We start from the raw sequence: 11849 nt of genomic DNA, 5'->3' as shown, positions 1-11849 counted from the left end.
CTTTGACAAAGTTAAGGATGCTAATGGGTATACGGTGTACCGAATTGTTACGGAGGATACCAATTTTTCAGAACATCCCATTAGCAATGTTACAAAGTAGAAGTCCATCCTGAATCAGGTGCTTGTTTGGACTGTAGTGGAAAGGGAACCAAGGTCGCTTTCTATACAGAACAAACAGAAGTCCAGGTGACTGACTCGTGCAAGAATAGAAACCATATTTATCATAGACCAGTCTCCAGTCATTTTAGTCTTTCATTGCAAACTAGAATACATGACTTTCAACTTTTAAAACAAAAGCAGACTAGTAAGGATAGGCATAAAATTCGTAGTCGAGGAGATGAGGAGACGAGAAAGAGATTTGCTTTATGTACACTGAGAACTCAAAAGTTCAAGCCTGACTGTAAGTTAAACACGGAAACATAGTTCATTTAAAACTGCTAATACATCCTATACATATTATATAGCTTTGAGTACTACGAATGGCTTACAAAGTAAACCAACCCAAAAAGGCCAACATATGCTATTTGTACCTTATGTATCGTTCATGCCTACCTAACTTGATCTGTGTTTAAGGTTCTTAAATGTTTAGGTTTGAAAATAATAGTTCGGGATATTTGGACTACATGGTACACATACCATGTATGCATAACATCATTTAAAATCAAAATCCAGGGGTTTAAGTACGCATACCCGTTTGCATACTGGTCCAGGATACGAAAATTCGTTTGCAAACCCGTATGCATACTTGACGTCGATATTCGGTAAATTTGTTGTGGCCGTAACTTCTTCATCCGAAATCGGAATGACCTCATTATTTTTGCATTCTCTTCCTCTTGAATTCTCTTCAAATTAGAGATAAGAATTCCTGAATTTGGATGAGTTAACATTGGCATTTGTCCTGTCCCTTGTTTTTGAGTGTTTTGCTCCGGGTTTTTGCACTTGTTCCACTTCTCTTTGACTTGGGCACTTGAATTCATGGAGTACTACTCTTATAAAGTCATTTGTAGCTTTTAAAAGAATGTTGTTAGTGAATCACAAAGAAGGAAGTTCAAGAATGGGCAATAGTACGCATTACTATGGGATTCTTGAATGTTCACAATCATTTTACGTGAACTATGGTGCATAGTCGTTAATGACTTTGTATGTTCTTCTTTGTTAAGAAAATCTTTTTATACGCCTTTGGTAGCTTTTCTTGGTATAAATCCGGGCGAAAAAGATTGATTCTACCCTCTAAGGACAAATCATCCTAGATGTGCATTACGAGTTTGTCTTGATGCCTAGGAAACTTCTTATGAGAATTTATTCTTGTTTTTGAGAAGGATTACTAGACTTTGCAATAACAATTACTGTGATTACACATAGATATGTCACATACTTGTTGAATCTCACATACTCGGGAATGACCAATGTCTGAGTGAAAGCTTGTACAATTGTAGTCAACTTTGGATAGATATCATTGGCTAAGAAATAACCCATATGGTATTGGTGACCATTGATGACATAATTGCGTGGAGGTGCTACACTCTTTAGCATGTTATCAAAAAGGGGTGAGTGCGCCAACACATTCAAATCGTTTTTTGATCCAGGCATTCCAAAAAAAGCATGCAAAAACCACAAATCGTATGATGCCACCGCCTCTAATACCAAACTACTATGTTTATATTTACCCCGGTAAGTTCCTTGCCAAGATACCGGACAATTCTTCCATGGCCATTGCATACAATCAACACTACCAAGCATTCCAGGAAAACCTCGTTCCGCATTCTCAGCTAGCAACCTCTCAACATCTTCAGGAGTGGGTTCACGCAAATATCTTTCTCCAAAAGTCATGCAAATGGTGTGGCAAAATATTTTTAGATACTTGTATATTGTAGTTGCACCCATACGAGTGTAATCATCAACACTATCAGATGCCGTACTTTTGCATAAACATTTCGTCACGGCAACTAATTTCATATGCGGAGAATGCCCCATAGTACCAGTTGCATCTGGACGTTGTTGTCATTCCTGATCAACTTCAAGTAATTTTCCTAACAATTTCTCGAATAAGTCTCCCCTCATGCCTAGACGTTGTTTAAATTATCTTGAGGTATAACCAGTTCCAGGCGTAAAATAATCATTCATCATTTTGGCATCATGCCACACTCGCTCACGCGTTATTACACTACGTGTCGGTACCTCCCTGGGTACCGGTTGTCTAATAATACACAATCGTTCATCCAAACATAGTTGTGTAAACATTAGCAAAACTTTCTCTTCTTCATCACTAGAGGTATCCAAATGTATTCCATATGTAACTCCCACATAAGCACGTGTTAGACTCATTATGTACCTTTTCAAATAACAAACACGGTATCAATTTGTGCATGCCATACATAAATACAAGTCAATCAATTTTATACATCGATACGGTAGTTTACAAACATTTCATACAACAAAAATCAAGAAACACAACAACTAATCATGGATTTTTCACTAAATATATATTTTAATTATATTATTGAATTGCATACTATATACTGATGCAGCGGATATTAGAGAAACTAGAGAAAAGAGAAGCGTTGTTCAGACTTCAAATATTCCTAGGAATATCGACTATGAACATTGATTAATATCTAGACTTCGGTTTCCCAACTTTAGATAAAAATCGATTAAACTTGAACAAAGTTTGATAAAGAAGATATATATTCCAAAAAAAAAGTTGCCCTAAACAATTTATGATGGACTCTTTTATAGACTTGGGGAAAAACCCTAACTTGCTAGTCAAGAAAGGATGAAAAAACCCCATAAACCGACTCAGACCCTAATTTGCTATTTTTGGCAAATTTTGGTCGACCTAAAATAATGAAAGTACTCATAAAATAAAATAATTCGCCTCAAACGGCGGCCCAAACAGACTCCTAACGAAAGATTTATTAACAAAATAAAAACTTTCCTAAAATAGCAAAAACGTATGTTTGATGCCCTAAACGATGGAATTTGGCTAAATTCTGAAGACCAAGGAAATCGAAGATCACCTTGTCCTGTTCTTTGGCTTGTTTCCCATCGAAATGGACCCCTAAGGATCTAAATTACGACACTTGGATTTTTAGCCTCCAAATAGGCTATAGCCTGCTCATCTGCATCATTCTCTCGGGATTGGGAAAAATTCGCCCTCGAATTTGTCGTATCATCATCAGAATTATCACCACAAAAAGGCACTAAGTGTTTGACATTAAAAACATCAGAAGTACGGATGTGACTTGGAAGCTTCAACTTGTATGCATTGGAATTAATCTTTGCGACAATTTCCAAGGGACCAATCTTGCGCGCCTTCAGTTTGTTGTACTCGCCAACTGGAAAACGATCCTTTGTCAATATTGCCCAGACAAAATCCCCTACTTCAAACTCGACAACTCTGCGTTTCTTATCTGCCGCCTCCTTGTACCTTTCATTAGCTCGAAGCAACTGTTCTTCGGCCAACTTGTGAACTTGCTGCAGCTGTTGGATACGTTCTTCAGCACGAACTTCAATTCTCTTCAAATCAGGAACACGAGCTAAATCTATTGGTGCTCGTGGATTGTATCCATAAACAACCTCGAACGGACTCATACCCAGGCTACGGTTGACTGAACGATTAAATGCAAATTCAGCTTGGCAAAGTTTCTGGTCCCAACTTTTCGGATTGTCTCCAACCATACACCGTAGTATATCACCCAAAGAAAGATTCACAACTTCTGTTTGGCCATCACTTTGAGGATGATACGCACTACTGAAATTAAGTCTTGTATTAGCCAATTTCCACAAGGTTTTCCAGAAATAACTAAGGAATATTGTGTCTCGATCACTGACTATTGAACAGGGCAATCCATGTAGACGATACACTTCTTGGAAGAACAATTCAGCTACCTTCAGTGCATTAGTAGTCTTCTTGCAAGCAATAAAGTGAGACATTTTTGAAAAACGGTCGACAACAACAAATACTGAATCATGCCCCCTCTGAGTTCTAGGTAAACCCAATACGAAATCCATGCTCAAATCTGACCATGGTTGGCTTGGAACTTTTAGTGGTATATATAACCCTGCATTGGTTGCTTTTCCTTTTGAAACTTGACAGATTCGACATCTGTCCACGAATTTAGCAACTTCACGCCTCATTGTTGGCCAGTAATATGATTTTGAAACAAGCTGGAAAGTCTTATCTCTACCCATGTGCCCCTCGTCATGTAACTCCTTAATAATCTTCAATCGAAGACTAGAATCGGGAATACACAATTGGTTACCTTTAAAGAGAAATCCTTCATGCATAAGGTAATCACTTCGTTTTCCTAGACTGATATTATCCACAATCTCCAAAAAGTGTGGATCGGTTAGAATATGTTCAGAATACGAATCAAAATCTATTACCTCAGTTCGCATGGTGTTGAGTAACATACTTCGACGGCTTAAAGCATCAGCAACTTGATTCTGCGACCCAGCTTTGTGCTTCAGTACAAAAGTGAACTCTTGCAAATAAGAAGCCCACTTACCATGTCTAGATGAAAGCTTCTCTTGCCTATTGATATGCCTTAAAGAATCATGGTCAGAAAACATAATGAATTCGTTATGAATTAGATAGTGTCGCCAATGCTTCAAGGCTTGAACTATGGCATAAAACTCCACATCATAAGTACTGTAGTTGGTCTTAGCACCATTCAACTTCTCACTAAAATATGCTACAGGTCGTCCTTCCTGACTCAAAACAGCTCCAATTCCCACCTTCGATGCATCACAGTGTAATTCAAATGGCTTGCTGAAATCAGGTAACACCAATAGTGGTGCGGTTATTAGTTTTGTCTTGACTGCTTCAAAGGCTTTGTCAGCTTCCTCAGACCATGAGAACTTTCCTACTTTCATGCATTCAGTAATGGGTGCCATAATGGTGCTGAAGTGATGAATAAAACGCCGGTAAAAAGAAGCGAAACCATGAAAACTCCTTACCTCGTGCAGTGTAGGGTGTGGTCCAATTTCTTACAGCTTCAACCTTGGAATCATCTACCTTTATTCCATCCTTGGTTACGACATAGCCGAGAAATAGAATTTGGTCAGTCATGAATGAACACTTCTTGATGGCTGCAAATAATTTTTCCCGACGTAGAGTTGAAAGCACTTCTCGAAGATGTTGAAAATGCATGTTCATATCAACACTATAAATAAGAATATCGTCGAAATAAACGACCACAAAAGTACCGATAAAGGGCCTGAGAACTTGATTCATTATACGCATGAATGTACTAGGCGCATTGGACAATCCAAACGGCATAACCATCCACTCATATAACCCTTCTCGAGTCTTAAAAGCTGTTTTCCACTCATCACCTTCTCGAATTCTGATCTGATGGTACCCACTCTTCAAGTCGAGTTTGCTAAACACCTTCGCTCCACACAACTGATCTAGCAGGTCATCCAATCTAGGAATTGGAAAACGGTATTTTACTGTGATTTTGTTGATGGCTCGACTGTCAACACACATTCTCCACGTTCCATCTTTCTTTGGAATCAACAAGGCCGGTACAGCACAAGGACTTAGGCTCTGTCGGATCAAACCTTTCTGTAACAACTCTTCCACTTGACGACGAAGTTCTTCATGCTCCTTAGGACTCATTCTATAATGCGCTTTGTTTGGCAAGCTTGATCCAGGGATGAGATCAATATGGTGTTGTATATCCCGGAGAGGTGGTAGCTCGTCTGGCAACTCGTTAGGGAAAACATCAATAAATTCCTTAATTAAAGGTTGAGCTGCAATAGGGATACTACTTTCATCCGGCTGTTGGTCTTTGCTAATCAACACATACAGTTCTCCTGCATCTTCTGCCTCAACTTCAAACTGCTTAAACGACAAGAGATTGGTAGTTTGTCCGGTAGATGGTTTAGGTGCAATTTCTTTGCTGGGTACAAGTACTATACGTACGTCGTTCCATAAAAAGCTGTAGGTATTTTTATGCCCGTCATGACTAGTTTTCCTGTCAAACTCCCATGGTCGACCCAACAACAAGTGACAAGCATCCATACTAGTAATGTCACACCATATTTTATCTTTATATTTGTTACCAATCGAAAAAGAAACCAAGCAACGTTTGTTTACTTTCACCTCATTCCCTTTCTTAAGCCAAGAAAGTTTATATGGATGCGGATGTGCCTTGGTTTCCAGCCTAAACCGTTTCACGACCTCTTCGTCAATAATATTCTCGCAACTTCCAGGATCAATAACTAAACGACAAACTTTTCCCTCGATCGTACATGTCGACTGGAATATATTATTACGTAACCAGTTGTCGTCCTCATCTGTACGTGGAGTGAGAAAACTTCTTCTTGCTACAAAGTTCACTCCTGTATCTCCTGTAACTACTTCATCACTAGGTTCAGAGTCATCCTCTGGATCATCATATTCAGGTACCCAATCATCTTCTTCACGATTGTCTTCATTGAAAAGAACCTTGTTCACACGTTCTACTTTGCGACAGTCAGTGCCTTTGTGCCCAGTTTCACCGCACTTATTACACTTGCCTCCAAAATAGCTGATTGGAGTTTTACTTGGGTCGAAACCGAATTAGGTTTGTTAACAGTACTAGTTGTTGACGTACTACGATTACTTGTTGGGGAAGATGCTACATTGTTACCCCAATTTGAACTTCTACGCCCCACTTGTTTCTCTACCTGCCTTGCTCTATGATGTGCATCCGATATAGAACAACAGTCAAACATGTTAAGTGTATCTGATATTGCTGAGGAAGACCACCTACATAACGTGCGACTCTTTGCTCATCTGACTCCGACAAATCGTTAAGAGAAAGTAATCGATAAAATTCCTTCGTGTACTCGTCTATAGAACGTGTTCCCTTGCGTAGGTTTTGTAGTTGCTGGTACATCAAGCTGATATAGTTGTGTGGTAAAAATTCTGCTCTCATATGTTTCTTCATCTTCTCCCACGAGACTAACTTCTGCTTCCCTTTACGAGAGCGTTGTAGTTTGTGTTGTTGCCACCACGAATTAGCTCTTCCCCGAAACATAGTTGCTACCAGCTGAACTCGTTTGTTATCTGGTACATCCTTAAATTCCAATACTTCCTCAGCTGTGTTCAACCACGAAAGAAACTCCTCCGGTTCTAAACCTCCATAGAATTCTGGAACCTCCACTTTTATTCCGGCCTTCCAGCGCTCAGAATCGTCACGTTGGATTATCCTACCTTCACGGCGTCCTCTACCAAAAGGGTTGGTATAATCCCCTTCTTCGTTGGTATTATCCCCTTCTTCCTCGTCTCCTTCTTCATGATGAATGTTATTCTGACCCATCATCACTCGGATTTCATTCAATAATTCTTCCTTCATCGTATTATAATCAATTGGATCAACTTCTTGGCCTCGAACACGACCTCGACCACGACCTCGACCAACTGGTAACCTTGGCATATTACTAACCCTGGAATCGAACTGGCTCTGATGCCAACTGATGCAGAGGATATTAGAGAGAGAAACTAGAGAAAGAGAGTTGTTCAGACTTCAAATATTCCTAGGAATATCGACTATGAACGTTGATTAATATCTAGACTTCGGTTTCCCAACTTTAGATAAAAATCGATTAAACTTGAACAAAGTTTGATAAAGAAGATCTATATTCCAAAAAAAAAGTTGCCCTAAACAATTTATGATGGACTCTTTTATAGACTTGGGGAAAAACCCTAACTTGCTAGTCAAGAAAGTACTCAAATTTTAGCCTCCAAATAGGCTATAGCCTGCTCATCTGCATCATATACCTAACCAACTTGATATCAACAATTTCATCAAAATCAAATTAATTTGAAACCTTAAAATTAGAATCACTCACCTTAGATGATTTTTTGGATGAAATTCGAAATTGAAGAAAGGATTTGTTTCACCTTGGAGTAATGATCAAACCCTTTTAATTTAAGCCAACGAATCGCAATGAATCAATATGAAAATCGAAAGGGGATAAAAGGGGTGTGATAGGGTTTTGAGGGGACGAAAAACTAAAGAAGAAGAAGTGGGAAATTCGAGCGTATTTCTGATGACTAAAACCAATAACACGGCTACTCAGTAGCTGTATTTGTCAAGTCAACAAGTTGACTTATACGGATACTCAGTTGCGGTTTGGCACTATTCACACGGCTGCTCAGTAGCCGTATCGTATAGGGAAAAGAGGGCACCATAGTGAGGTTTTCTTCCTTGTGCCATCCCTTCCCTTTATTTGAGAGATTGGGAAGGGATGACCTCTCCCATACAACTTGGTCTTAATGATTCAGATTAAGTTAGTTTAAACGGTTATTAAATTAGTTTAAAAGGTAAATTAGTCATCTCCATCTTTTAGGAAAACTTTATAGCAGTAGGGTAGGTGACTTAATAAAATCACAGTCCCAAAAAAAAGAAGAAAAAAAGATCACGGTACCCAAAAAATCGTTCCTTACACTCTAGAGAATTTGAGCATCACAGTGGTGCTATTTTCTACGTTTCTGCTGCCAATTCCATTTTATTTCCTTCAAACTTTTTGCACCTTTGACAAAGTTAAGGATGCTAATGGGTGTACGGTGTACCGGATTGTTACGGAGGATACCAATTTTTCAGAACATCCCATTAGCAATGTTGTAAAGTAGAAACCCATCCTAAATCGGGTGCTTGTTTGGTCTGTAGTGGAAAGGGAACCAAGGTCGCTTTCCATGCAGAACAAACAGAAGTCCAGGTGACTGACTCGTGCAAGAATAGACACCATCTTTATCATACTCCAGTCTCCAGTCATTTTAGTCTTTCATTGCAAATTAGAATACGCGACTTTCAACTTTTAAAACAAAAGCAGACTAGTAAGGATAGGCATAAAAGTCGTAGTCGAGGAGATGAGAAGACGAGAAAGAGATTTGCTTTATGTACACTGAGAACTCAAAAGTTCTAGCCTGACTGTAAGTTAAACACGGAAACATAGTTCACTTAAAACTCCTAATACATCCTATACATATTATATAGCTTCGACTACTATGAATGCCTTACAAAGAAAACCAACCCAAAAAGGCCAGTATATGCTATTTGTACCTTATGTATCGTTCATGCCTACCTAACTTGATCTGTGTTTAAGGTTCTTAAATGTTTAAGTTTGAAAATAATAGTTCTGGATGTTTGGACTACATGGCACACATACCGGGTATGCATAACATCATTTAAAATCAAAATCCAGGGTTTTAAGTACGCATACCCGTTTGCATATTGCTCCAGGATACGAAAATTCGTTTGTAAACCCGTATGCATACTTGACGTCGAAATTCGGTAAATTTGTTGTGGTCGTAACTTCTTCGTCCGAACTCGGAATGACCTCATTCTTTTTGCATTCTCTTCCTCTTGAATTCTCTTCAAATTGGAGATAAGAATTCCTGAATTTGGATGAGTTAAGATTGGAATTTGTCCTGTCCCTTGTTTTTGAGTGTTTTGCTCCGTTTTTTCGCACTTGTTCCACTTCTCTTGGACTTGGGAACTTGGATTCATGGAGTACTACTCTTCTAAGCTCATTTTTAGCTTTTACAAGAATGTTGTTGGCGAATCACAAAGAAGGAAGTTCAAGAATGGGCAATAGTACGCATTACTATGGGATTCTTGAATGTTCACAATCATTTTATGTGAACTATGGTACATAGTCGTTAATGACTTTGTATGTTCTTCTTTGTGAAGAAAATATTTTTTTACGCCGTTGGTAGCTATTCTTGGTATAAATACGGGCGAAAAAGATTGATTCTACCCTCTAAGGACAAATCATCTTAGATGTGCATTACGAGTTTGTCTTGATGCCTAGCAGACTTCTTATGAGAATTTATTCTTGTTTTTGAGAAGGATTACTAGAGTTTGGAATAGCAATTACTGTAATTACACATAGCTATGTCACATACTTGTTGAATCTCACATACTCGGGAATGACCAATGTCTGAGTGAAAGCTTGTACAATTGTAGTCAACTTTGGATAGATATCATTGGCTAAGAAATAACCCATATGGTATTGGTGACCATTGATGACATAATTGCGTGGAGGTGCTACACTCTTTAGCATGTTATCAAAAAGGGGTGAGTGCGCCAACACATTCAAATCGTTTTTTGATCCAGGCATTCCAAAAAAAGAATGCAAAAACCACAAATCGTATGATGCCACCGCCTCTAATACCAAACTACTATGTTTATCTTTACCCCGGTAAGTTCCTTGCCAAGCTACCGGACAATTCTTCCATGGCCATTGCATACAATCAACACTACCAAGCATTCCAGGAAAACCTCGTTCCGCATTCTCAGCTAGCAACCTCTCAACATCTTCAGGAGTGGGTTCACGCAAATATCTTTCTCCAAAAGTCATGCAAATGGTGTGGCAAAATCTTTTTAGATACTTGTATATTGTAGTTGCACCCATACGAGTGTAATCATCAACACTATCAGTTGCCGCACTTTTGCATAAACATTTCGTCACGGCAACTAATTTCATATGCGGATAATGCCCCATAGTACCAGTTGCATCTGGACGTTGTTGTCATTCCTGATCAACTTCATGCAATTTTCCTAACAATTTCTCGAATAAGTCTTCGCTCATGCCCAGACGTTGTTTAAATTATCTTGAGGTATAACCAGTTCCAGGCGTAAAATAATCATTCATCATTTTGGCATCATGCCACACTCGATCACGCGTTATTACACTACGTGTCGGTACCTCCCTGGGTACCGGTTGTCTAATAATACACAATCGTTCATCCAAACATAGTTGTGCAAACATTAGCAAAACTTTCTCTTCTTCATCACTAGAGGTATCCAAATGGATTCCATATTTAACTCCCACATAAGCACGCATTAGACTCATTATGTACCTTTGCAAACAACAAACACGGTATCAATTTGTGTATGCCATACATAAATACAAGTTAATTAATTTTATACATCGATATGGTAGTTTACAAACATTTCATACAACATAAATCAAGTCACACAACAACTAATCATGGATTTTTCACTAAATATATATTTTAATTATATTATTGAATTGCATACTGCATACCTAACCAACTTAATATTAACAATTTCATCAAAATCGAAATCAAATTAATTTGAAACCCTAAAATTAGAATCACTCACCTTAGATGATTTTTTGGATGAAATTCAAAATTGAAGAAAGGATTTGTTTCACCATGGAGTAATGAGCAAACCCTTTTAATTTAAGCCAAAGGAATCACTATGAATCAATATGAAAATCGAAATGGGATAAAAGGGGTGTGATAGGGTTTTGAGAGGATGAAAAACTAGAGAAGAAGAAGAAGAAGTGGGAAATCCGAGCGTGTTTCTGATGACTAAAACCTATAACACGGCTACTCAGTAGCCGTATTAGTCAAATCAACAAGTTGACTTATACGGCTACTCAGTTACCGTTTGGCACTATTCATACGGCTGCTCAGTAGCCGTATCGTGCAGGGAAGGGGAAAGAGGGCACCATAGTGAGGTTGCCTTCCTTGTGCTATCGCTTCCCTTTATTTAAGGGATAGGGAAGCGATGCCCTCCCCCATACTGCTTGGTCTTAATGATTCAGATTAAGTTAGTTTAAACGGTTATTTGTTATAGGGCTTGTAGCCCATGGATATGCGGCCCAATATAGTATCTAGGGTTCTCTTCCTACTTGTATATAAAACATAGTATGCTATGTAATGTTGTTGTTGGTATCAATAAGAATCCTCTTACTGTTTCTCATACTCTTCCTCTTTTCCTAAATTCCCCTAAAACACGTTATCATGCCCGATGCTATACCGCAGAGCGATTGATTATTATTTTATTTTTTACATGAATGATAGAAACAAGTTGTTCGGAGAA

The 11849-nt window shown here is 38.5% G+C and overlaps 3 protein-coding genes across 3 annotated transcripts; all 3 read right to left on the bottom strand.

The window, feature by feature from the left end:
* Positions 1–388: 388 nt before the first annotated feature.
* LOC113278938 lies at positions 389–1974 on the bottom strand. The gene is made up of 2 exons (XM_026527659.1): positions 1376–1974; positions 389–398 (listed from the first exon to the last, which is right to left on the bottom strand). Exons 1-2 carry the CDS (start codon positions 1972–1974, stop codon positions 389–391), a joined length of 609 nt encoding a protein of 202 aa, XP_026383444.1.
* Positions 1975–4963: 2989 nt separating this feature from the next.
* On the bottom strand, positions 4964–7427 carry LOC113278937 (the record flags this gene model as incomplete). Its single annotated transcript, XM_026527658.1, has 2 exons — positions 6676–7427; positions 4964–6536 (listed from the first exon to the last, which is right to left on the bottom strand). Coding segments are annotated over exons 1-2 (2325 nt in total), but the record flags the coding sequence as incomplete, so codon positions are not given.
* Positions 7428–9888: 2461 nt separating this feature from the next.
* On the bottom strand, positions 9889–10500 carry LOC113278936. The gene has a single exon (XM_026527657.1). It carries the CDS (start codon positions 10498–10500, stop codon positions 9889–9891), a length of 612 nt encoding a protein of 203 aa, XP_026383442.1.
* Positions 10501–11849: the final 1349 nt, after the last annotated feature.

This window comes from Papaver somniferum, chromosome 5, assembly GCF_003573695.1.
Source record: "Papaver somniferum cultivar HN1 chromosome 5, ASM357369v1, whole genome shotgun sequence".
NCBI classification, from domain to species: domain Eukaryota; kingdom Viridiplantae; phylum Streptophyta; class Magnoliopsida; order Ranunculales; family Papaveraceae; genus Papaver; species Papaver somniferum.
Note: the sequence above shows the minus strand (reverse complement) of the source record. Positions and strands in the feature narration are given on the sequence as shown.